Source organism: Haliaeetus albicilla, chromosome 3, assembly GCF_947461875.1.
Source record: "Haliaeetus albicilla chromosome 3, bHalAlb1.1, whole genome shotgun sequence".
Classification (NCBI taxonomy): Eukaryota; Metazoa; Chordata; class Aves; order Accipitriformes; family Accipitridae; genus Haliaeetus; species Haliaeetus albicilla.
This window is the reverse complement of record NC_091485.1, coordinates 39,441,277-39,467,243: the sequence shown is the minus strand read 5'-3', so window position 1 is coordinate 39,467,243 and position 25,967 is coordinate 39,441,277. Positions and strand designations below refer to the sequence as shown.

The window sequence follows — 25,967 nt, the reverse complement described above, 5'->3', positions numbered from 1 at the left end:
CCCCTGCAAAGCTCCTGAGGAGCTTGGTGACAGCGGGTGGCATCTGACTCCCTCCCTCAGCAGCGGCTCAGTGGTAAACATGGATATAAATACATGGTGGGGGGAATTTCTCTGCACCTGGGGTGTTCCCAGCTCATGCATATAGTGAATGGCCCTCAGCAGCGTGTCTGTAAATACCTGCAGAGTTTGAATCTGCCTCTGGAAATCATGTTCAAAAGAGGTTTTAGGTTCAGAGCCCCAGTTCAGCTCATGACAGATGCTGTCAGTAATTTTACATCTAATGTTTCCTGCTGGTAAAGGTTTGCCCAGAACTCGAGGTCTGTGTTTATAACCCAGCCTGGCCCTGCATGGGTTAGCATCGCACTCCTTACCCTGGGGGAAGGTGGGAGTAAGCATACATGTTTACCTTATTTCCAGCTTTAAATAAGCAGGTAACAGCAAAGAAAGAAAAGAAATGTTGCCCTGAAGGGTATTAGTGGTTGCAAGAGCAATTTCAGGGGTGAAGTACCTGCAGCCTCTGATCCTGTTCAGCTTCTCACTTCCCACAGTTCGACGTCAGGCTCTGCGACAAGGGTGGTGCAAGCACCCTCCTTCCAGCCCACCTCCCTGCCCCGTGGGAGCTCAGCTCTGCAGGTGGAAAAGCCAGCAGCAGGTCCAGCTGTCGGCAGCAGTCCTGGTCTATGCTGTCCTTCTACCTCCTTCAAACTCTATTGCTAGAGACTGCTTGCATTCGTAGCACAGACGTGTTCTGCAAAGGTTCTTGGAGCCAGCCCTGCTTAAACAGTTGAAAATGCAAATAATTAAAAATGTTGGAAAAATTCATTGTGAGTGTGCAAGGTCTGGTAGGACGGGAGAAAAAGATAATACTAATTTAGTTAAAATCTCTGGAGCTAAGTGAGCAGGACCACTGGCACTCTCAAGTGCCAGCATCTCTGTGTGGCTACCAAGTGCTGATATCAGCAGGACTGTGGATATGCCTATTCAGGAGAGATGTCATGAGGTTTGAAGTTGAATCTACATGCACAGACCCCTAAAGTTCAGGTGGTGGCTGGACCAAAGCACTTGCCATTGTACCCTGGTAACTTTTTTTTCCCCAGTCCTGGTTTCGGCTGGGATAGAGTTAATTTTCTTTCTAGTAGCTGGTATAGTGTTATGTCTTGGATTTAGTGTGAGAAGAATGTTGATAACACACTGATGTTTTCAGTTGTTGCTAAGTAGTGTTTAGTCTAAAGTCAAGGATTTTTCAGCTTCTCATGCCCAGCCAGCAAGAAGGCTGGAGGGGCACAAGAAGTTGGGAGGGGACACAGCCAGGGCAGCTGACCCAAACTGGCCAAAGGAATATTCCATACTGTGTGACGTCATGCCCAGTATCTAAATGGGGGGAGTTGGTCTGTGGGGCAGATCGCTGCTCGGGAACTAACTGGGCATCGATCAGCAAGTAGTGAGCAACTGCGTTGTGCATCACTTGTTTTGTATATTCAAATTCTTTTATTAATATTGTCATTTATTATTATTATTATTTTCTTCCTTTCTGTCCTATTAAACTGTCTTTATCTCAATCCACGAGTTTTACTTTTTTTCCCCCCAATTCTCTCCCCCATCCCACTGGGTGGGGGGGAAATGAGTGAGTGGCTGCGTGGTGCTTAGTTGCTGGCTGGGGTTAAACTATGACATTCCCTCTGACTTTTTTTTTAAATTTGGGAACTCTGAGAGATCATTTGGGAGATGTAGGGGTTTTTTTGCCTAATGACTATGGACAGAATATTTTCAGGCAGTGCTTGCTGCAATGTTTTGATTTACAAAGTGTGTGATGGCAGGATAGAAGTGATTACATTGCAGCATAAGGATTATGGACCTCAGTTTTTCTGCTATGAAAAACCCCAGAACAAAAAGTCTTTCTGACTCTTTACTGAACATGAATAAAGCTATCAGCTATTGATTTACTTAAGCAATATGACAGCTGCAAAGCAGGTGGAACATAGATCTTGGAAAAAATGACCTTCAGCCACCTCAAAGGCTTTACTCTATAGCACTGACTTGCGTTTGGCGGGTTAGTTGCCAGACTTGTGCCCTGCTCAGGATGCCTTGCTGTGACCTTATACCCAGTAGCAGTCAGGCAGTGGTGTTAAAAACTCTGCTTGGGTTTGATGCAAGTGAGAAAAGAGAGTTTCAGTTCATAAGGCTGGTGAGGGGTTGAAATGAGCTGGGGAGCTGAGGGGCACAGGCACTGCCCCGGTTCCGCGCTGCCTGGCCTGTCCCTGCGTGCTCAGGGGCATGCAGGGGCACTGCCAGACATGGCCTGGAGCCTGTGCAGGGGAAACTCGAAAAAACTTAGGTTTTACTTTTTAAAGGGGTTTAAATCTACAACTGGATGCCTTATGGCACTGGAAGGTGTTAAAACATCAGGGGGGAAGGGGAATGTTTTCCTCATCACGCTTCGGTGTGTGAAATGGCATTTCCCGTTAGGAGTTTCCATGTCCGGACCATGCACTGAGAACCAGCCGAGGTTTGTGTCACCTAAAAATAACATAGCCAAGCCTCAGAACTGGCTATTCACGTGGGCACAGACACAGAGTGGGGGGGGTTTGGTGTGCTTCCCTCCTGCAGCGTGCGGTACACGAGTGACCCTGGTATCCAGAGGTATCGTGCTGACCGTGGGTCACTGCACAGTCCGTCTGTGACCGTGGTCGTGAGGAGCACCTTCTTACTCAGCCTTGTGTGCCATAAGGTGACATCTGTCCAGCTATCCTGTAAGGATATTTATGAAACATCAACAGCGTCTCTTCACGTAACAACATTTCCAAAGTATGAGGGAAGTCCTTTCGTTTCCCGATGTATGGTGTCCGCTGGGTCCCCATGTCTGTGCTGGTTATCAAATGCAGTAAAACTTGATAAGAGCTGTGTGCCTTTGCCCTGATAAGATGGACTTTGTGCTGTTTTCTCATGGTAAATAAAAGGAAATAAAGCAAATTTTTGCAGCAGGTGATGGTGGTTTGGTGGCAGGGTTGCTCTGAGCACTGGCCGGGAGGGGGTGAGGGCAGGCACCCCCCGGCTTGGCCCCCCAGGCCTGCCTGCGTTGTCTTTTGGGAGCGGGTGTCAAGCCACAGCAGGAAACGTGCACGTCGCTGGGTGGCTGTGCACAGCACGCACTGCTCTGTGTGGCAAGTGAGGCAAGGAGGTTTCCTTCATCGTGTGAAGTTGTTTCTCTTAGGTGCTGCCTGCATCCATCTCTAAGGCAGCTGTTTTGTCCTGTGTCACAGAGGGCTACTACAGGGTTTTCATGCACGCGCTACTTTGTCTCTGAAATATTCTGGTTAAACTAACAACCCTCCAGCTGGAAGTACAACTGGATGCGTAGGAGATGACGTGGGAGTCATCTGTCATGGTGTGTATGGGAGAACTACTGTCGTGGTTTAACCCCAGCCAGCAACTAAGCACCACACAGCTGCTCACTCACCTCCCTCACAGTGGGATCTGGGAGAGAATCAGAAGGGTGAAAGTGAGAAAACTTGTGGGCTGAAATAAAGACAGTTTAATAGGTAAAGCAAAAGCCACGCTTGCAAGCAAAGCAAAACAAGGCATTCATTCACCACTTCCCACCGGCAGGCAGGTGTTCGGCCATCTCCAGGAAAGCAGGGCTCCATCGTGTGTAACAGTTACTGGGAAAGACAAACACCATCACTCCGAATGTCCCCCCTTTCCTCCTTCTCCCCCCAGCTGTATATGCTGAGCATGACGTCATATGGTCTGGAATATCCCTTGGGTCCGTTGGGGTCAGCTGTCCCAGCTGTGTCCCCTCCCAACCCCTTGTGTCCCCCCAGCCTGCTCACTGGTGGGGTGGGGTGAGCAGCAGAAAAGGCCTTGGCTCTGTGTAAGCACTGCTCAGCAGTAACGAAAACATCCCTGTGTTATCAACACTGTTTTCAGCACAAATCCAAAACATAGCCCCATAATAGCTACTATGAAAAAAATTAACTATCCCAGCCAAAACCAGCACAACTACCAAGGGAGTTTTCCTGTTGACCTGATGATTTCTAGGGACAAAAGCGACCACTGTAATTGGCTGATCTGACTCTTGCATAAAACTGACTCCATAACCTCATTTATCTCCAACTTCACCCCAAATGTCTGTTAAATAGTATATCCTGGTGCATCAGAAAGGAGATTAGAGGGCAGAGGATTTGGCTCTTTTACATTTGTCAGATCCTGGAGGAAGGAAGCATTCCAGCTGCCTTGAGGTACTTCCAAAAATACGGGTCTTCATGGAAAGTACCAGAAGTACCAGTTCCAAAACCATGCGCAACTAAATGCAGACTATGCCAAGGTTTGCACCGTTGATCCCCTTTGTGAAGGCAAGGCTTCTCCTTTGGCAGGAGGGTGACCCCCCTCCCCTGGAGCCTGTGGAGGAGGCTTCCACAGCGGCAAGGCACGGTCCCAGAGGTCTGGACCGGCCAGAGCCTCCTTCAGCATTTCGATGACTGCATCATGTACTGGCTTTGCATTTCAGGTGAACTACTGAAAATTGAGCAGTCACTGGGCCATCGGGAGTTGTGTGTAAACATTTATACCTATTTTGTCTGAATTTTAAATCTCACTTTTCCCCACCTTCTATTAATAATCGTTGTTGAAGGTTTCAGCTTGGTGGCTGTGGTGCAATTCATACCTGTGACGATATAAAGGCAAGGAGGTTTATTGTAGCACAGCAATTTTTCTACCCTATTTTTAGGGACTTGGATTAGCTGGAGTTTATTTTTATTTTCTTGAAGTCTGCTTTTGCTGAGCCTTTAAATGTCTTGCAGAACAGCAATTTGCAAGCCTGCTAATTCCAACACTCTCCTAATAAAAATGCAGCCACCTATGAGGCAGAAGGTGATGGTGCCAGCCAGGTTAACCAGTGACATAGGCAGAGATGTGAAGATGGAGCCCTTGTCTTGGTAAAGCAGCATTTACCTCTGCACACCTGGGTGGTTGCTCGCCTCTCTTCTCTGTTAGAGGACACCCAGGAAGGGCAGGGATTTCCCACCCTCCGGGCAGAGCATCCAGCACCCTCCCACATCCTTGCAGGCTTTCTGGGGGTGATGCACTCCCAAAAGTTGGTATGGACGTGGGCAGCCCTGTGGGGTGACCTGAAGGCTCCTGTGGGTGTCAGCAGCTATAGGTGGAGACCTCTTCTCCCTGCTGAAATGTAGCGTTATATTGTAGAGCTGAGCAAATCTGCATGAAGCTGACCTGGTCTCAAAGCTGTGCTCTGTGTCAGTACGATGTTGGCGTGCGATGGTTGTACTGGTAATTCATACAATACTTCAGACGCTTGCTGGGGGCTGTTGTGCAGTGGCAAGGCTGGTGTAAGAGAGTTGTATGAATAAGCTATTTCTCTTGCTTTTGCAGAAAGGTCATTATCAGCCTGAACAAACAGTCTTCCTCCTTACTGTGCTATCTGCACAGAGACGCTGGCACCTGATTTAGTGGCTGGACCAGGTAAGGAAGGGTTTTATTGACTGAGGCTGCTGACGCCCATGGTTTTTGGATTCGGAAGGTTTCTGGTTTCCATCTCTGCTGAACACCCTGGTTGAGCTTTCATTACACATGTGTCTCCAGCCCGGCAGTGATCACATGCATTTTTAACCCTGGGAGCTGAAGCTGAGGCGATGGTCTGCAGAGAGGCCCTTGCTGTGTCCAGCTGCCGTGGCTCTATGCAAATCGGGCCAGACCCTGTTCTGCATGCTCGCACCGATGGACGCGTGAGCGCTGCACAGGCACGTCCTCCCTGGTACGAGGAGGGACGTGGGGCTGGCTGCGGCACGGCCGGGAATGCTGCCGGCCGGGGAGGAAGGCAGCCTGTGCTGAGCCCTCCCGGTCCTTGGGGTCCCCGGCAAGCTGCTCCATGGCTTGTTCCCGCTCCTTGCCTGCAGGGAGGATTGACATGGGGCAAAACAGGTGCCGGAGCAGTGGCAATACCAACAGACCGTAGCTGTTTGCACATATGGGGTGACACCTCTGTCACACTGGTAGAGTTTGTCTCATTTCTTTAGGTGGCAAAGGGCAGGGAAGAAAGGGCATCACCTGAGGCACCACATAGTTACTGAGCATCTCTGCTTTCCACTTGGAGACCCGATGTCTGGTCAGGGAGTTGTGCCTGGCTGCAAAAGGAAAAACTACCTTAGTCTGTGTCGGTCAGGTGTCAGCTGAGGTGCGTGCAACCATCACAAAATAAAGGCTTCCTTGCAAAAACCCCAGGCTGGATGATAGCATCGTGTGTGCACATCCTTGCCTACCCCACGGCAGCTTTTCACGGACCTTTGCCTTTGCTGTGTGTGGCTAGTGCACTGAGGCACAGGAGCCCCGTGTGCCCGCTGCTGGTGCTTTCTGCGTCAAAAGGTCTGTCCATGGAGGAAAATGATCAGAGGCTTATTTCGTATTGTTTTCTTTTTTCCTAGAATATTTGCATCTCTTCCACTAATGGGTTAACCCACCTCGAGCATATAGTGGTCAGCTAAATAACTTGATATTTCTATTTATAATGTAAACAATTAAAGAAGTGATTAGCCAAGCTTGGATTTTTGATGTTACTGTCGTGATTGAAAGAATAGACATTGCAAGACTCTGAGTGTTGATGAACCCTATTTATGAAGGCTCATGGTAGATAATCTTTATCGAACTTGCTTCAAATTGGATCGAAAAAGCTGCCTGCATCCTAACTTACAAGGACAAATGTCAGATACCCGGTATTATGAGGGTGCTGGGACAGAGTTATAAAGAAGTTACAGGGTTGCAGTTTTCATGGGAAAGGTTAATGTCTTTATTAGAAAAAAATCACTTGCAGGACTTCTTGTGCAGTCTAGCAGTTAAATACAGTCTTGCTCGGCTTGTCACTGCACTCCCAGGCTAAGGTAGCCTGTAATTTCAGAAGCTTTTGCTGTGTGTTTAGTGGTCCTTGTTACTGGGACAACTGTTTTGATGGGGATGCTGTTGCTTCCTGAACCCCACCCTTGCTTTTGCTGGCACAGCGCAGCAGCAGACAACGCCTCGGCGGAGCGGCTGGTTTCGCAGCGTCAGCCCCCAGCACGGCTGCACCGGGACTCGCTTCACCGAAAAGTGCCTCGTCAGTGGTGGGGGGAAGGACCGTGCACTCTGCGGGGCCCTTTGCATGTCTCTTCTGCTTTATGGTCCGGTGCACCCCCCCCCCCAAAAAAAAGGGAGCATCAAGCAAATAGATTTTGTGCTGCCTCTTGCTATTTCACTGCTATGCAAACCATGACGGCACAGTAGGAAAATGTTGGTCTAAAATAAAGCAGAGTGAACTGTTAGGGCAGGTGAATCTGCAGGGTGGGAGGTCTGATGGGGTGAAACCCCTGGGACCGGGGGCTGCCAGCCAGTGTCTGCGCTGATCTCCTGCCTTTGGGTCAGCTGTGGGGCCCTTGGCTGCTCCATGGGGCTTATTAATAAGGGTGTTAAAAATGATGCCCTTTTTTGTAGTGAATCCAACTTGATGGCTGAGAAGAGGGGACATCTTTCACACATGCTTCCATTTTGTCCTGAGCTGTCCCTCTGAGCTCAGCTGCTTGGTTTTTCTTGACCTTCATCTAACGTTATTAAATATTCAACTCTCTTTTTTCCTTCCAAATGCTTCACTCTTTATTTTAGTGACCTGTGTGCCCATTCATTTAAATAACAGTTCTGCAACTCAAAAAAAAGGTTTTCAATACCACGTAGGGTCGAGCTGCTTACTCGTGAATAATCTATTGAGTTAATGCTGAGATTTTAAAAATCTCTCATAAAATGCTGATGGGTATTTGACACCTGCATTGTTTGTAGAGTTCACATACAGAGTTTCAGCTGATAAATCTGACTTGTTTCGTTTTTCTTTGTGTGTGGAAGTCTTGATACTGCAACTTTTCTTGCTGAGTAGCTCTCAGATGTGAAATTATTCTGCAGATGCCAATGTTCGAGGTAAAAATGTTTTCTGTAAAAAGTGTGCGGTATTCCCCCAAACAGCGATGTGTCTGTGATTAACTCTTCTGGCAAGCCTGTTTGCTATAAGATCAGTAAAGTGAGAGCAAAAGGGGAAGAAAGGCAGGCAAAGCATATCTGAGATTTTTTTTTCATGCATCAGTAGGAATTATTTTATATAGTAGCCTAGCTTTAAATTCACTACAGTTTATTTAAATGTAGTGGTATGCAAAGTAATGATGGATATTTTAATGAGTAGCTCTATCACAAAGATGTTTTGAAATGGTGAGAACAAATTAGAAACCTTTTTTGGAAATGAAATGTAAATTACTGTAAGTGTGATGGAGTGTCATTGTGCCGTCTATTTCAGTCAGGTCGGTGCCTAGCCTCTAGTCTCTAGTTCTGGGGAACCCAAAATTGTAAAATGACATGAAACACATCTGAAAAATGCATCTTCTCACAGGTGTTATAAAGTATGACAATATGCATGTATCAGGCAGTGCCAGAGATGATGCTTTCAGCTGCACAGTTAACTTTTTTCCTGTCTTTGATGGAAAAATGTACACTTATTTTTTTAATCACTATTTCATATTTTTCTGACAGTGCTCTGGAGTCAACCCAGCATTGCTTTCTGTACATTTTCAGCTGGAAAATGTATTGCATATCCACATCCTCTTCCATACTAATGCCGATATTTTTAACACATCACTAAGGGTTGGGTGTTCACAGAGGAGTTCCCAGCAGAGGCTAGGCTGTTACCCCACGTCCTGGAAAAAATCTGTGCCAAGTACTGCGGTGTGGACATTCACCGAAAGGACACTCCCTGGTTGCTCATTTTAAATGTAGACACTGTCTGTAATGGAAAGACCAGAAATGTGGCACCTTTTCACCGGAGCTGCGTGGGGTACAGGCTGTGTGGCAGACATGAGGACAAGCCATCCTCCAATGGACAGGCTTTCCAAAGCCCAGGTTGGTGAAGGATGCCAACACCATATGTTTTCTTTCTTTGTGCCTCAAAGACTTTCCCCTTGCAGTCGTGAGTCAGCTCCCCTAGCCTGGGCTCCTGCGTCCCTGTGTGACCCACCTCAGGTTGGGCTGTGGTCAAGCACAGGGTCTCCAAAGACAGTGTTGTGTTTGAGGTAAGTTAAGTGACTTTGTTGTCAACTGGTAAGACTGAAGATGGGAAGCACTTGGTTTTATTCTCTACCAGAGCCTTAACTACCCTTGAGAAGTCTCTGTCTTGGTGCTTTTATTTGATGGGAAGGAGGTGATGCTGCTCACCTCCCAGGGACACAGTGAGACTAAACATCATGTCCATAACACGCTTGAGGTCAGGTGTGTAAAACTGTATCTAATGTCTAACTGCTGGCAGTGCCAGGGCTTTTCTCTGAATATCTGACAATAAATGATCATTCTATCACCCATAAAATAGTGCAGCTGCTCACAAACATACACTTCCAGGCTCTCCCTGTGGGGAGCAAAATTTGGGTTCTTTGCCATCAGGTGTTCATGTTCTTCAGTATCATAAAGCCTGCCTTTACTTTCCACTAAATTTTTCCCAAAAGCTTTGAAGTCACTGAGACCCATATGTTACCACATGCTACTTGTTTCTTTTATTGTTTTATATGAATAGGACATATTTTATTTGAATGAATAAAATAAGTATCTACTACAATACAAGAAATCTCCACAGCAGTTCCTGGAATACAGAGAAATTAAATACACTTCTTGTAAATGTCTCCTTCTCTTGTAGGTCCAAATTATAAATTAGATAAATAAGAAAACCATAAATACACATTTCAAGATACAGCAATTATTAGGTAGAAACATTAATCATCTCTTCTCCTCCATCCTCATACTGCTTAAAGCTATTAATTAACAAATGAAATACTACAATACAGCTCTCTCAACAGACAAAACTCTTGCTGCCCTGGACTGTGTGTTGGGTGCTCTATGGGTCACATTAGCTACAAGGACAGGTACCACAAATGCTCACTGTCTTAATTACCCCAAATGCAGCAAGTGGACTTTTCCCAGTGTCTGTCCATCTTCTTTATTTTTGCTTTGTTTAGGGAATGAGACCAAAAAAGGGAACAGGTGATATTCTCCTTACTCCTTGAGTGTATGCATTGCTGTGCAAGAGAGTAGTCCCACTGCAGTTACTAAGTTTACCTATATGTGTAAAAATAGCATGTGCCTACAAGGCTAAGGCTTCTGGCAGGATTTCTATGGGCTGGGGAAGGGGGTGTATTGTGGTTGGTGATATTTGTAAAAGACATTTCAGGAAAATCTTGGCCAAGGCTCCAGCTTGGTTCAGTCATGGAGGACCTGATGTTGGCAGGGTCACAGTGTCCATCCAGGCTATCACATGGGGGCAATGTGTCAGGCTCTAACTTAAAGGTGGGGTGGACCCCTGTGAGAAACGCACTCTGGTGCTGTTCAGGTGTGCAGCCTTCAGCAGGCGTCGGTCAATACCGGGCCACCATCTCCTCTTCTCCTTGCCTTGCCAGCAGCCAGGGCCTTTCAGTCCATGGTTACAAGGAGCTATGTTCTCCTTCTTTCCCAGGAGGAAGAAAGAAAAGCAGGAGAGCAAATCATCCCTCTGTCAGGCTGCTGGGCCAGAGAAGGAATTTTGCCGTTGGTAAGGAGGAAGGGAGAGTCTGTGTGACTTCTAGCTGCGAGGCTGTCCTCTGTGAGTTGTTGAGCACCTCTGAGGGAGAAGCCTGTGACTGAAGCAGTGATCGACAACTGAACGTGAGGGCTGACAGAGGTATTTTATGAAGGTCTAGTGCCTCTCCCCTCCTTGGCAGACTCTGGACTGAGTTGGCCCTGGCCGTATGAAAAGCCATAGTACCTTTTTAAATGAGAACTTCCATCCCTGTCCTACTGCCTTCCCCAGGACATCCAGCCCCACGTAGGTGTCCCCTGCTGTCCTCCTCAGAGCTACCAGGAACATTTGCTCTGTAAAGCTACTGGGTTTTTCCAGCTGCTTTCCCATCCCACAGACTTTGGTTGCTCAGGTTGTCAAGCCACGAAGCTTTCCTGTGTGCTGCTCCAACCCGCTCACCCCAAAGCCAGAGGACCTGGCTGCTTTAGTAGCCTTTCCCTCCCAGCTAGGTGGTACTTCTGAGCTGGTGACCCCTGACGGGGGATAACTGCCCGAGCCTGCAGCTCCACAGGCTGTTATCCAAGGCTCCCTCACTCCTGTGCTGTAAGACAAATTCTGAATATGCTTTTTTTCTAAGTCCAGGTTGAAGACGACCTTAACACAAGCAGTGGATGAAGTCAGCAGGTACCCCAAGTGCAGAAGTTGCCTGGGAGGTTGTGGTAGGAGGGGAAGGAGCTGTAACCACCGTTAACGCTGCCAACATAGGGTTCAGCCCTTTGGTGGGTTCATGGCTCTGGAGCCTCCTCACCTCGGTACCGTGGCATTGTGTGTGACAGCCTTTCGGTGCGTTTTACTACACTGGCTGCAGGCAAGCAAGTTTCAGATGGGAGCTTCTTTCCTCTGCTTCTGCCATAGAGTAAGACCTTTATTTTTCATTTATGTTTTAGAGCACTGGCAGTTAGATTAGAGAAGATTGTCATTGCTATGAGCAACAGGAGATACACTTTCTCCAATTTTATATCTCAAGTTCTGTATTTAGGCAAACAAGAGTCTAATAATCAGGGGAGCACTCATATGAGGCAAGTAGGCAAATACTGTTCACAACAGTATATAATATTGTCTACAACACTGGTGAAACCATTTTTGTAAAACCTTTTTTTTTTTTTTTTGAGAGGAAAACCCAAGAGGCCATGACAAGCAATTTCTAAATTGAAAAAAATTTTGAGTGACTTCCATTAAATCTATGTATTCATAAGCACAGGTTTCCTATATGCAAATATCTCACGTTTAGTCACCTAGCTGCACCATTTACATATTTTCTTTCCTCCTAGCATTTTGTGCGCTTAGTGAAATATCCCGTACCACATGGGTAGAGAGTAAGTTGCTGACTACCACTTAACATATAAGCAGGTTCTATGGAAGAAAGTATTTCTTGAAGTTATCCAGTTGCTCATAGTTTGATCTGGCAGGACACTTTGAAACACCAATCACTTGTCACGTAGCAAAGTTTGGTAAACGGTGTTTGCAAACTTGCTCAGTTCTGACTCATTCTTTTAAAATTTTCGCATCTTTTACTCCTGTCTTGAAACATGAACACTGAAGAATAAAAGATGTTTAGCATATGTCATTCAAATAAGCATATTGTAAGCTGTGTTTTTTATCTCATGATATGAGAGGGGGAAGAGGACAAGCAGTGGTACACAATGAGCAGACCCTTGGGATTTAATGGCACTCTAATCGATCTGTTGCCTTGCAGGAATACACAAACTGCTTGGTAGGCTTTTCTTGTTGCAAGTCCGAGCTGATTCAGACAGGACGTGTAAAATAGTGAATGGGCCAGCAGCAGTTTCAGCATCATTGAGTCAAGACATAAATCTAGTGGGATTTTAGTGTATTGCAACAAAGAAAGGCCAGTGAGTTGCATCATGTTCACCATTTTTACCCTAGTTAGCCTTTCTCCCACCGCTCTGAGGCAATGGCGTCAAGTAATAAAAAGGATATAGTTTTCCTGGATGAGCCGTGCTGTGTCTGTTCCCTCATCGATCCTAGAGCACCTTGTCCTGGCTAAAGGTCTTCCCAAGTGTTGCTGAGCCTTATCAGTCCGCCTCAAAGGCACTGTTTGTTGCCCCCAGGTACTCTGACTTCTTCTTGTGCTTCATCCACATCTTCCTCAGGAGGCTGGGTGTCCCGCACAGGTTGCCTCCCGTCAGCGGTAGGGAAGCTTCTGCTCCCTGTGGCAGGGCCAGGTCATACTCCGCCGTCTTCCTCCAGCGCTGCCTGTGGCTAGCAAATAGAGCAGAGATGAGCAAAGCATTCGCCTCCGTGGCCCTTCTTCCCTGCTTATGGTGACTGGCCACTGAAAACCAAGGGCTGCCTGGTTGCAAAGGTATGTCCGTGCCTCGCCTGTGCCTGGGACTGGCAAGTCTGGGATGAGCAGGGGCTGTGCGGGGCAGTGGGCTTGGACGCGACAGCTGCCCCTGCTCTGCTTGGTGCCCTCCTTCCCTTCTTCTGTCAGAGCGAACACTCACAAGGCGATGGGCTACAAGTGGGACCGCTACGAAGTGCATCCTCTGTAGCACTTGCCACCAGACGAGAAGCAGGTGGGTGGCCCAGGGGCAGAGCTGGGCCCTTCTGCCAAAGCCCGGGGACGACGTGGCAGTGCCCAGGCGGGGTGAGCTCCACCTGGCCGAGGGGGCTGAGCTGGCTTACACCCGCCGAGGGGGGCTTACGTCTCTGTGTACGCAGTGCGAGGACACTGTGACAATGAGCTTGTTACTGTCCCTCAGGTGGCAATGGCGGCATCCCAAATATCACCCAGATCTGTGTCTGGGTTAACTGCCTACTGATGAGTGCGTTTGTACTGTGGCCAAGCTGTTCTGTAATTACACTTAAAGGCAATAAAGCTTTTTTAAAAAAATATTTAATTACATTTTCTAAGCTGCCTTAGGGCAAATATTATAGAGTCTGTCCTGGTTTTGGCTGGGATAGAGTTAATTTTCTTTCTAGTAGCTGGCATAGTGCTATGTTTTGGGTTGGGTATGAGAAGAATGTTGATAACACACTGATGTTTTCAGTTGTTGCTAAGTAATGTTTCAACTAAGTCAAGGATTTTTCAGCTTCTCATGCCCAGCCAGCAAGAAGGCTGGAGGGGCACAAGAAGTTGGGAGGGGACGCAGCCAGGCCAGCTGACCCAAACTGGCCAAAGGAATATTCTATACCATATGATGTCGTGTCCAGTATATAAACTGGGGGGAGTTGGCTGGAGGGTCCGGATCGCTGCTCGGGAACTAACTGGGCATCGGTCAGTGTGTGGTGAGCAATTGCATTGTGCATCACTTGTTTTGTATATTACAATCCTTTTATTATTATTGTCATTTTATTATTGTTATTATTATCATTATTATTTTCTGCCTTTCTGTTCTATTACACTGTTCTTATCTCAACCCATGGGTTTTACTTTTTTTTCCCCCCAGTTCTCTCCCCCATCCCCCTGGGTGAGGGGGAAGGGAGTGAGCGGCTGTGTGGTGCTTAGTTGCTGGCTGGGGTTAAACCACGCAACTTCTTAGGGGGAAAATACTTAAATTTTTAATTTAGATGCTTTTTTTTCTAGTGATAAAACACAGCTGTAACTGGCACCGGGGCAGCTGTATAAATGGCTATGGGTGACAGTATAATCAGCATGTCTTTTAGCTGGTCTCTCCCTGCCTTTGGGAAGCAAGTGGCATGGCTTTACTGTAAATCACCGAGGTTTTACAGCTCCAATTCAGAGTAGATCTGCAGCTGAGCACCTGTTTGTGTTTCTGGTGAGTGGGTGACCTGTGGTGGAGGTGCCCTGTCCCCTTCCCTGCCTGGAAGCACCCCATGTGCAGCCCCCCAGGCTTGGCTGGAGAGGTGGGAAAGGACTTACTCTTCTGTAGAAGTGCTGTTGCCTGTGGGTGAGTCTGTGACAGCCACCGCTTTCACTGTGATATGGGCAACTGGCGATGGTGGAATCTGCGGGATGAAAAAGCACATCGTTAGGAAATGCCACTGAGGAGTAGGGACCCCAGGTTTGTCTGAGAAAAAAAGCTGTTTCAGGAAAATCAATAAATACTGTAAATCTCTTAACAAGAGAAAGCAGATTAAGGATTTGACTGTCCAACTCTTATCCACAAAAATATCGATTGCTCACGTGAACGGTCTCACTGAGCTCAGCACAGAGCTTGTATGATCAAGAACAACATCTCCTGTCGAAGGAGAGAGGCTTGCAGAACTTTTTATTCCCTAGTTTTTACATCTGGCTTCCCGAGGAGAGGAGTCTTTGTGTGAACTGAGCAGCCTGCCTCTTGCAGCTCTTCACAGGCTGCCTCTACTGCTGGCTGGGAAGGAGCTGTCCCAGCCATCGCCATTTCTTGAGCGTTCAGAAATGCTTCCCCGTTTTGCTGGGTGCTGCTCTGTGATGTGGGGGGCCTGATTCATGCCCCAGTTCTGCCATGACACCACAAGTGCCTAATCATTGACTTCCTCCTTGTCTTATTTGATCATAAATTGCCCGCCAGAATGGAGGCATGTTTTCACATAAACAGGCTGCTGAGACTGGCATATTCTCCAAGATGGTAAGCTAAAGTGTGGGTTGCCCAGAAATAGAAAAAAAAAGTAAAAAATTGTGACGTGCTCTCATAATTTCAGGCAATAAACACACTTACTGATTTTACTGGCAATACTGAAAAATTTCTTTATGTTATTGTCACTACTGTAACTGGTCTTAAGCTGTCTAGGGCCATTTGCCCTGGGATTAATCTGAGGCTGGACACGTTTAGGTGTGCTCTGCAAGTATCCCAAGACTTAAAGATGTTTGAAATCACTTTTGCAAGCATCCTTTGAAACTTAACTTTATTAATTATTGGTACATGCAATTAGTTTCATTACACTGAATACCATTAATTTTGACCATCCTTCAATATTGTATAGTCATCTTTCTCAAGTGTAGCCCAGCTACCAGCTAGCAAGTATGTTGCAGCCATCCAGAAGAGCATTTGAAGCCATGAAGTTTCTATAGAATGGCCTGGTGTTGGTCAGAAACTTTTCAAAGGACTATTTTCTGTTTGAAAATCTGATTTTTATAAAATATTTTCTGGTAAGATAAAGAAGGGAGGTAAAATGTTTTAGTAAAGCTGAGTCATTTTTAACCAAAACATTTTTTCTGTCTATTACAGAACAAATTTTGAGGTTTTGTATGATGATTTTCCCATCAACTATTTATTGACATTTTTGATTGATCTGATTATCATGTCAGGCTGGCATTCTGGAGAATATGAATTATTTAATGCTTGTTCCACTTTAGAAATTAATTTCTTCCCAATTTGTGAAATTCCTTGAGAAACAAGAGGCTAATTCCTCTCAGCTCTTGCAGGTGGCTGAGCATCCAGAATGGGAGCCTGCCTGTTTCCAGCCCACAACCCTTCCCGGTTCCCTGAGGGGCAGCTGTCCTGTGCCAGTCCCTGCTCCCAGCTAAGGATCCTCTGGCATAAATCCTGTCTCAAAGCCTTAACAAAGACTGTGAAATCTGCACTTACTGTGACAGACTGACATGCTGTTAATGTGGGACACGCTGACAGGTACTAGGTTTTAAGATGCATCAGACAGTGGTAGTTGGTCTTGCTTACTTTGGTAAGTATTTACTTACCAAAGATTTTCCATCCAACAGGCGGTTACAGGACTTGGATGACTCTCGTTCAGTAATTCCCACTGCAAAGCATAAGAAACATGGCATTATCGGTAATTATCCCATTGGCAAAGCTTGTATTAAAAGCCTCCTTCTATGCCGTTAAACCCAGACATGAAGAGAGCCCAGATTCAGGTTATAGTCCCGCTAGATTTGATTATAGCCAAAAGTGCAGACGTTTCTTTGTTATGATCATCTACTATGATGTCAAAATAAGTGATTTTTGGAATTGCTTAAGTAATTCATTCTGGAAAGCCACTCAACTGCTTGCTCCTAGACTTTTCAAATGAGATTGTGAACCGTCCTTAGCAGACCAAGCTAAGTGGGAGCCCTTCCCCCTCTGTGAACACTCCTGTGTATGTATATACAAAAAGCAGTCCCATCTGCTACTCCTCAGCAGAGGTTTTTGTGTGTCTTGGAGCCCCTGCTGCCAGGTCTGTCCTGCCTAGGAGATCATTCTCCTTTCTGCATTGCCCTGGGGAGTTATTCTTACCTGGGCAGAGATGTGTGCTACATCCACCCCATCACAGGGAGGGATTTCAACCTTTCTGTCTGCCTGTGGCTGAGTGGCACCTCTCTCTGCTGTCCTCAAACCTGCAGGTTACCTTTCATTTACACGTGAACGCTCAGCTGGTAACTTATCTATGGATAAATGCTCACTGACATTCCTGCTAGTTGTACCAAGGAAATAAATGAGTGAGGAATGCCAGATTTTTTTCATGGAGCCAAATTCTCCCATTTGGCTGTGGGAATGTGGAGATATCTCTTTTTTTTCCCCTTTCTTTCTGTTCCTTGCCATTTTTGGTTGTCTGCTGTGTTTTTGAAAGGATATTCAGGTAAGTGAAGAGCAAGGATCTACAGAAACACTAAGATTCACCAAGGCAGAGGATAGAATATGATTCACAACAGCTGTGACCCATGGAATATAAATAATGACAGCAAACATCAGAAATAGCCAAGGTGCTGCTTCTAGTGCTGTCTCAGGCATGAGTTAGCAATATCAGAACTGCCTTCTCCTTCTGGGGGCAATATTTGGCCATGATAAATATCTTAACCAGCCTCTCTCTTCCCGCTCCCGCCCCTGCCAGTAATTCCATTAGGTACCTAACTGTATACCTCACGTCAAAGTTTAATTCAATTACCTCCTCTCATCTTGCATATTAGGTACTAACAGTATTCAGCAAGTGGCTGCAGGCATCAGTGCTTTGGCTAATGTCCATAATATTTCTTTTTTTTCCTTCTTTTTTTTTGTTTCTTTTCTTTTGTTTTGTTTCCTCTTATATTTTCTGATTCTTCCCTTCAGACTATCCCTCTTCTTATTAGATATAGAAAATGTTCTGGCAAACTTTTAGCAAAATATCTAAGCAAAAGTAAGTCCTCATGGCTTCAGGTTCCTAAGTGCTCCTCAGGACAGTGGCGGCTGGGTGCAGTGTGAATTCCATTTCCAGAAGGTGCTACGGATGCCCAAGCCTGGGACAAGGGTTGCTCCACATCTGTTATTCTGACTTGCCCAATGTTTCCAAGATGAGTGCTTGTACAAAAACTTGGTACAAAACTGAGTAAATAAATGTGCTGATGGTCTCATCTATGCTCTTGTTTACACATTTTTCACTTACTCTGGAAACCAAACTGTTCACTCTATTACCCTGACTTCAAGTTGTTTTTTACCAAATCTGAAGTCTCTTTAATATTTAACAGTACTTGTCTATGGAGTAAGCATGGAAAGCTCTACAGGCACAACTACAGTTGAAGGATGTTTTCAAAGGGTGAAATTTATGTGGAGGTCACATTAGTACAGAGATTAATGAAAATAGATGATACATATCCATATATATACCTCACTTCATATCACATTATGTTGGCTTTCCAGCTGTTGAGAAACAGCCGGAAAAACCTTTCTGGACTCTCTCATGGCACCCTATTCTCAGTGCAGGTATTATTAATAGAGTGCATATTGAAACCGGACACTGCAGCATGTAATAAGAAAGAGCTGGTTTTATTTTCATACAAATATTTGCAAACACTTCTACCTTCCTCCTCTTAAAATGCTAAATCTGTAAAGTCAGGCACTCAAAAGCTATGAAACACCAGAATTGGATCAAAGTTATTTCATTGCCCCCAAGGATCTAGACGTTGAGATTCGGTCTCTAATTTGTGACCAGAAACCATTTTTACACAGACTTTCTGCTTCACTCATATAGACATTGTTCATTCAGAAAGCTGTTGTTCATCCTTAGCTTTCATTTCTCAGTGCACAGTCCTATACTTAATTTCCCCACCAGTGAATCCTCTGAGGACAGAACTATTCATATTTTCATGAGCTCTTCTGTATTGTGATCACTGTGGTCACCATCTGCACAAATGTTTTAAAAAACCAGCTTCATCACCTCCTGAAGGACAAGGACTTATGCCGGGCAAACAGAGATAGGTACTGACTTTAAGATCAGAAGTTCCTGGGAACCAATTTTTCTGAGGCTTGAGGAGGATGCAGCACTGTTCATAGTCAAGGCACAGGTTTTTGTGCAGCAGCAGGAACTGAGCCCTCCCAGGTGCTGCAGTCGGAGGTGTGAAGCAGGCACCCAGAAAAGGGGGATCCATCGGCTGTGTGAGGTGATGAGCATCACTGAGGAGTCTGCTGGCAGTGATGGACAGACCTTAGGGAGCTATTGCAGGAGACGCCTTCTGTGCTTTGAGGAACAGGGATCCGATAAACAACCTTGCCATGCTGCACAAGCTTAGGCAGCCCTGCAGCAGCTGTCTTGTCTTGTCCACACACTCCTGGTGAGTTTGTCCTGTCCTGTTCTCATGCCCTCCTTCCACTCCTCAGTCATTCCTTTTTGTTTTATTTTTTTGTTCTAATTTCAACTTAGTTTCTCCCTCTTCCCCGTTCAGCATCCCAGTTTCTTTGCCCGATCGCTTCCCTTTCTCCCCCTATGAGAACCATTTCCCCCTTTTCTGCTCTTCTTTTTGGATTCCTACATCTTTTCTCCAGTTCGCACCTATCTGTCACCCTTTACCTCTTGTTGCCCCTAACACCAGAGACCAGCAGTCCCTCCTTTCTCTCCTGCTGACACTCTGCCACCCACAACCCTACAGCTGGTGCCAGCCACTCCTCCACCTCTCCCTGCTCCAGCCCCAAAGCCCCAGCTCTTCGTTCAGCCATTTCTTGGCTCTGGGCCCAGTTTGAGATCTTTCCCTATGGTCCCAAGCTCAGTTTGTTCCTTCCCAGTTTCCCAGGTCCCGCTCTTGTCTGGTCTGTGTTTAAATGGGATGGCTTATGAGCAGTGTAGCTGCAGAGCGGTGGTGTGAAGAACATGCACCTTCATGGTAGTATCTGCTTTACAGATTTAGCACCTTTTAACAGCTAAATGTCCAATGTCTCTACCGAACACGTGTCATATGGGATTTTTTCAAAGGCTTATGACTTGACTGCATGTGGGTGGTTTTTCAAGGGAGAGCAGCAAAAGATGCATTTTTGATTAAAAGGCCACCCCTTGCCAAACTGCATGGACCTGCTCCATCTTCGACCTTCCAAACATAACACACCAGCGCTGAAGGAGCTGGATGACCAGTCTATTTATGTTTACTCATTTCCTTGGTTTTGCCTTGGCAAACTCTATTTTTCCTTCACGGGTTCTCACAAATATGCTGAACAAGTTTTGGTTGAAAAAACAAAATTAGGTCTGTGGCTGACATCCAGAATCTAAAATTCCATCCCAAACAATTGTGTTCTGGCAAGTTCTAAGCAACTGAACAGGGATCCTATATAATAAGATGACTCAACGAAACTCAGTGCTTCGCAATCTATCATCTCTAAAATATTGTCAGCCTTTGGAAAGGGAGCATTTACGACTCTGAATAAAGTGAATTTATGACTCTGATTAAAGCAAGAACTCTGCAATGCCACAGTCATTATATCTCATTAATTCCACCGGACATTTTAAGCACGGAAGTATCCTTCAGGTACATAACAAAGTGCCTGCTTCGCTGCAAACAGGAAGACTGCAATATCCAAAACTGTTCTGAAGCCACAGAGGAATAAAGCCACTTCTGGGGACTTACCATGCTGGGCAGTGCCCTCGGTGGGACAGGGTCCCCGCTGCCTGCTCTGCAGGCGGCCCAAGCCCCGCACCTCGTCGTCGCTGCACAGCACCTGGAGGAGGTCACCCTGGTAGGGCTGCAGCTTCTCTGTCCCGTGGGGCCGACGATCGGGTATGGCTACCACCTACAGGGAAGAGGCAAAACCATCCCGTTACACCCGGCCTTGGAGATTAGGTGGTCTGGCAAGGTCACGGGGGAGCAGCATGGCGCTTGCTCTTCCCACTGCTTTACTGTCATCCCAAGGGGATTTTATCGGGTGGGGATTGTGGGATTTGTGGGGTTTGTTTTGTTTGGCTCCTGCCTCTGTGCATGAGATGTATGGGAAAATCATGTGGGGTCTCTCTGGCACCCAGCTACTTAGTTGCACCTTTCTACATTCTCTTCAGGAGACTGAAATGGGGTCCTTTTCAAGATCTACTGAATAGGATATGCCTTTGAGACAAGCTCATTAATTTCTTACTGCAGGAAGTAAGAGTTCTTGGGCAACCAGTTAAACATGCAATTAAGTTATGAATGCTATTTCTTCATGGCCTCTCCTGTCTTTCAGAATTATTTACATTTTATACCTGGCAAATGACTACAGAGGATACAAGGCGGTGAATAACTGTGCTCGCAGAGATTAAATTTCACAAACATTAGCTCACACAAACAAAACTCACTGAGAGCTGCACCTTTGAACATTAGGCCCCCTGTATCTTGAAGAGAGTCCCTGAAAACAAGAGTGAACAACATCAAGTTCTTTTCTACATTGATCATGACTAAGTCATGGCACTCACTGTGCTGCCACAGGAAACTGGGGAGGCCAGAGCTAATGTGAGCTTAAAAAAACAGGAATAGGCTCCAAGCAGGTGGATCCATCAGGACTGTTATCCAGGATGGTGTGGAAACAATCTTCTCAAGAAGATTAAAGTCCTGACAGCAGGGAAAGAGTGTTTCATGCTTTGGTTTCTTTTATTCTTCCCCGAAGACTTGCTACTGTCATACAGACAACAAGGTAAATAGGGCGAAGATCCAAACCAGCAAGGAAACAAGAAACGTAGCAACTATTCCGGCAGTTTCCTATTAGACTCAGGTTGATCTTATGTTGGGAGACTAGGAGAAAAGCAGTTACTTGCATCTAACTGATGACTGATAGTTGCCATCTACATGTCTTATATAAAAATACAGTTATTTGGTCTCAAGACAGAGACCAGCAACTGACCAGCCCACTATTGGCACAGAAAAGCCTTAATTCCATCTATTGCTCTGCCTTCTAACATTCACTCAAGATAAAAACAAGACTGCATTCAAGCATGTCCCCTCACACACAATTGTCCATTTTCTTTAAGTGAGTTTTAATTCAGTTTGCCATTAATCTGCAATATTCTGTGTACATGAATTTTTACGCAGATAAAAAAGCACATGCAAACCAATGTTTTCCAAAACAGGAAAAAAAAAAACCCCAACCTGACCACTTTTTCCTCTTTTGACTCCAGGTACCCTCAGGAGTCTGGAGAAGGCTACATGACCTAGAACCTTCCGACCAGCAGGACAAGGAGCAGAAACTGCCCAACGGCAGGCAAAAAAACTGCTGGAAAGGGCTGGCGAGACAACCAAAGCCTAAGAGGGGTTTTCTCTTAGTTCTGTGGGTTTTGGCACTCAGCCTAACACAGTCGCTGCTCTGTAAGCTACTTAAGGATGTGGCCAGTGTTATGTTAAAGTCCAAGCGGCTACTGGTGTCCCTGAAGGCAAGCACGTGCTAAAGGAGGCTGCAGCCAGGGCCCAGCTGTACTGACCACGAATCTGGCGCCGCTGGACAGAGCCGAGCCTCGGCATCGCTCCGATAATTCAGAAACGAGGGGGATGCTGGTGGTTAGAGGCCTCCTGCTGCTGCTTAAGCAGTTGGTGTTGGCTCTCTCCCAGCTGCCCCTGGACCAGTCCCAGGACCTCTCCGTCCCTCTGCAGCAGCTCCTCGCAGGTTGCGGGCTCCCGTGTCCACGCACGCCCTGACCACCCGAACCTTGTGAGCTGCATTACCCCCATCACCACCGTGACATCGGTGGAGACACCCGTCTGCATCTCAAATGTGATGAGGCTATGGCTGATGGGGTCTCTCGTGACAGCCCTTGGAGCCTGCCTTGCATGAACCGAGCTCTTCCAGCTTCCAAGGAATGCCACAAAGCTCAGCTTTTCCCACCAGCTCTGGAAATATGCTCAGTGCTCTTGGTTACGCTCAGTCTTCTTTGGTGTGTGACAGAAAATGTCATCAACCCTCTGCTACTGAGACACCTGAGGTCACTTCTTTTGCATGGTCATGGAAAGAGCATTTTTGGTAAGTAGGATGCTGGCTGCAGTCATCTCTAATCCTGAAAGTGGCTTATTTGATCAGCGTAAACCGCCATGGACTTGAAACTTAACAATCTGCCTATGTGTTGCAAAGGATGAAATTTTGTTGGGGAAAGGAAGCAGGATTTTAAACACCATTAATAGCAGAAATTATTTAGACACATTGTCTATGTTTTTGAGATTCCTTGTTACATGTCGTATCAGTAATGCCAAAATGCCTTCAAGCAGCAGAATCTGTATAAATAAGTTACAGTGCCATTTTCCGTTACAGCTGGAGACAACAGTGCAATCTCTATAGCACATCTTCAGTGAATATCTTTGCAGCATTTGGCTGTAGGACACTTTTGGAGTTCCTTATCTCCTAATTCAAGATTTCACAGTGACTTTGTCTACCTCACCCATTACTGTAATATGTAAAGACTTATCTAGGTCAGGAAACTAAACCTGCTGTAGTGCAGTTTTGATCTAAACTGGAGCTGACATTTCTCTAGGGTACCTAGGGTAAGGCAGAAGGATCAGCTGGAAGTCACTTTTCGTTTCTAGACATACCAAGAAATTTAAATCTGTGTGACTAGCAGAGTCAGCCAAACTATGCAGAATTAGGAAACTGCTCTCTAAAAAAGTACTGTTTTTAGAAACTGTAAGTCCTTTGACCTGCTCAGTCTGTTTGCAGGATGCCAACTCTGAATTCAGAGCTCAGCGAAGTCTCTTTTTTGTGGACTTTACCGTGCACATGAGAGCACTGAGGCCTGGCATACCCACTGTTGGAATTAGTTGTGTTAAGTGGGGGGCACGGAGGACCCAGGAGGGTTGCAGAGCAGCGCAGAGGCTGTTCCAACAACCCTGCTCCTGGACCCAAATCCCACTGCCAAACCAACATCCAGCCAGAAAAGGTGACAATTAAACATCTGGCTTTGGATAAAATTTTGAAGCTTAGAGATTGACCAACAAAGTGCTTGTTAGTGGGGGAAATGCCAGATTTGTAGAGTTAAGGTCTTTTTGATGGTCTAATGCCGATCTAATTTTTAATGTGGTAGCACTAGCATGCGCAGAGGCATTTGCCATTTTTCTGAAAAGTAGCCTGGTAGTGGTGTCCGGACAGTTTTACCCAAAGGATTTTGGAGCTAGAAGAGCAAGGGAAGAGAAGGGAGGGATCTACTATCACTGGAAATAACTAATATTAGGGCAATAGGAACTGCAAATAAGCATATTGGTGAAACACCCAATTAAAAAAAAGAAGGCGTTTCCCCCTTTCTCTCACCCTTCTACAGTCATGATCATGCTTTTGGGATGGGTTCTTGAATGTGATGGAATTTACCCCCCTAGGGTCAGTCATTTGAATGTTAAATCACTTACTTAATGCTACACTGCTTGAGTATTTCTGCCACGAAAAAAGGTCTGGCAGATGTCCACGTTGCTTGCTATTTTTGCCCTTGCTGAGGATTAAAGTTGTGCATCCACTGCAATCACCAGAGCAGAAGATTTCATGTTAGCTGAGGCATTTCTACAGCACTGACTGCAGGTGCAGAGGCAAAAGTGAAAAATAAATAATCATTCTGCTACTTTTCTGTGGGTCTAGAAATTGGCAATCACAACTTCCTCACAGGCACGTATATTCCAGTATGTGCCATTTATTTGAATGCTTGTGCATGAGCTGTAAGCAGCTGCATCACGCTGAGGAAGGGGAATGCACAAGTCTAAGAGATGACTGTGCCAACTGCTTTGGTTTGAGAGCCTTGCTTGTTTTTTTAGCTGGAGCTGCAGACCATTCCTCAGGCTTGGTGCTCCGACTACTAATATGATGCTGCCTGCATCATGACTAAGGGCCAGTCAAAGCACATCTTTAATTGGGGTCAGGAAAGCCCCAAAGGAAAACAAAAATCCTCTAAAAATACAGCAACAAACCAGGGACTTTCTTATCTTATTTTCTTAGACCTTTATGAGTATAGTGCTGTTACAGCAGCTGATCCAATCCAAATTAAATATTAGAGGCTTCTGTTCAGCAGAAACAACAACTATTTAACTGCTGAGATTCGGAACATGATAACAGACATACGGTTGCCCTAGATTTTGGTGAGAGCTAGCTGAAAATTTTCCAGCTGAATGGTTTTATGAGAAAATTCTGGTTAGAAATCTGGGCATTTTGTTGGAAAAGTATCTGTCTAAAAAAGGGGTATCTCAAAATGGCTTATTTTGAGCAACACTCCAGCACTCTGACTTTCATCCTCATTAGGAAGGAAGAGTAATTTTGAAACTTCAGCCTGAGTTACGGGACAAAAATAAGATTTTCACATTTTGAGAAAACACACACATACATAGTTCCTACCCAAACATGAAAGGCATGTTATTGACCCTTCCTGGGGACCACTTCAGGCATCCTGTGAAGTATTGGGATCCTGTGATCCGCTTCAATAACCAAGAGAGGGGATGGGAGTGAATGTGGTGAGGTTTTTTCTAGTGCATGGGTATGTGTGGTAAGCAGGAGGGCCTTACGGTGCTGTGGGGAGATCAGGGAATCAGGAATATGAAGAGGAGGCTATTTACAAATGAGGATAGGGCTGGGAAGTAGGATAGGGCATGGAAAAAGGAAAGGCCATGGAGCAAAATATTTCAATGAAGTGCTAGAGAAGAGGCAGGTCTGTAGTGAGAAGAAATACTTTGTCAGAAGAGTCTCAAAGTGTGAAAAAAGTGCTTTGATATGCGCAAGAGAAAGACGCCGTCATTGCTGCAAGTGAGAACTGCAATAAAAAGATTGTGGAAGGGGTTGTGAATGGGCCAAACGGATTTAAGGGGGGAAAACAGGCCCTGAAGACAAGAAGCCTGATGCCCATGTGTCAAAGTGTCCCAGCTTGGAAAACATTTTCTGAGAGCATGAAAAATGTTCAGTTATTTGAATTTGGGGGTGTATCTCACCTGCAGGGAGGGGGATAAGCTCCGGCTGTGCCCGTGCAGTGAGGGTGAGCAGAGGACAGGCAAGCACCACTGGGATCCAGGGACAAGCATCCTCCTGTGGCTTGCTCAGAGCCTCCTTTTTGAGTCAAGGTTACAGCCCATTGCTTGGTGTTTTTCTCCCCAGTTCCCCGGGGAATGGGATACTGGCTCCTTAATTAACGTGTATATGTATTGATATGATTTGCTTGCTTTTCATTCCTGCCTGTCCCTCCGGCACTATTATTAAGGCTTTATGGATAAGAATTAAGTCTGTGATTCCCTCAGATGACCCATGTTGATAAGAACTGATTTTGACTGGCTCTGCACAGACAGACTGTATATTTTGAA

The 25,967-nt window shown here is 45.8% G+C and overlaps 1 protein-coding gene across 1 annotated transcript in view; it reads right to left on the bottom strand.

Moving 5' to 3' along the window:
- Positions 1-9,544: 9,544 nt before the first annotated feature.
- VXN (vexin) overlaps positions 9,545-25,967 on the bottom strand; it is a 29,674-nt gene continuing 13,251 nt past the window's right edge. The window contains exons 7-10 of the mRNA XM_009926014.2: positions 20,325-20,487; positions 16,224-16,285; positions 14,466-14,551; positions 9,545-12,841 (exon numbers count right to left, since the gene is read on the bottom strand). Coding sequence (XP_009924316.2) covers positions 12,655-12,841; positions 14,466-14,551; positions 16,224-16,285; positions 20,325-20,487 — 498 coding nt within the window. The 3' untranslated portion in view covers positions 9,545-12,654. The remainder of the gene's footprint in view (positions 12,842-14,465; positions 14,552-16,223; positions 16,286-20,324; positions 20,488-25,967) is intronic.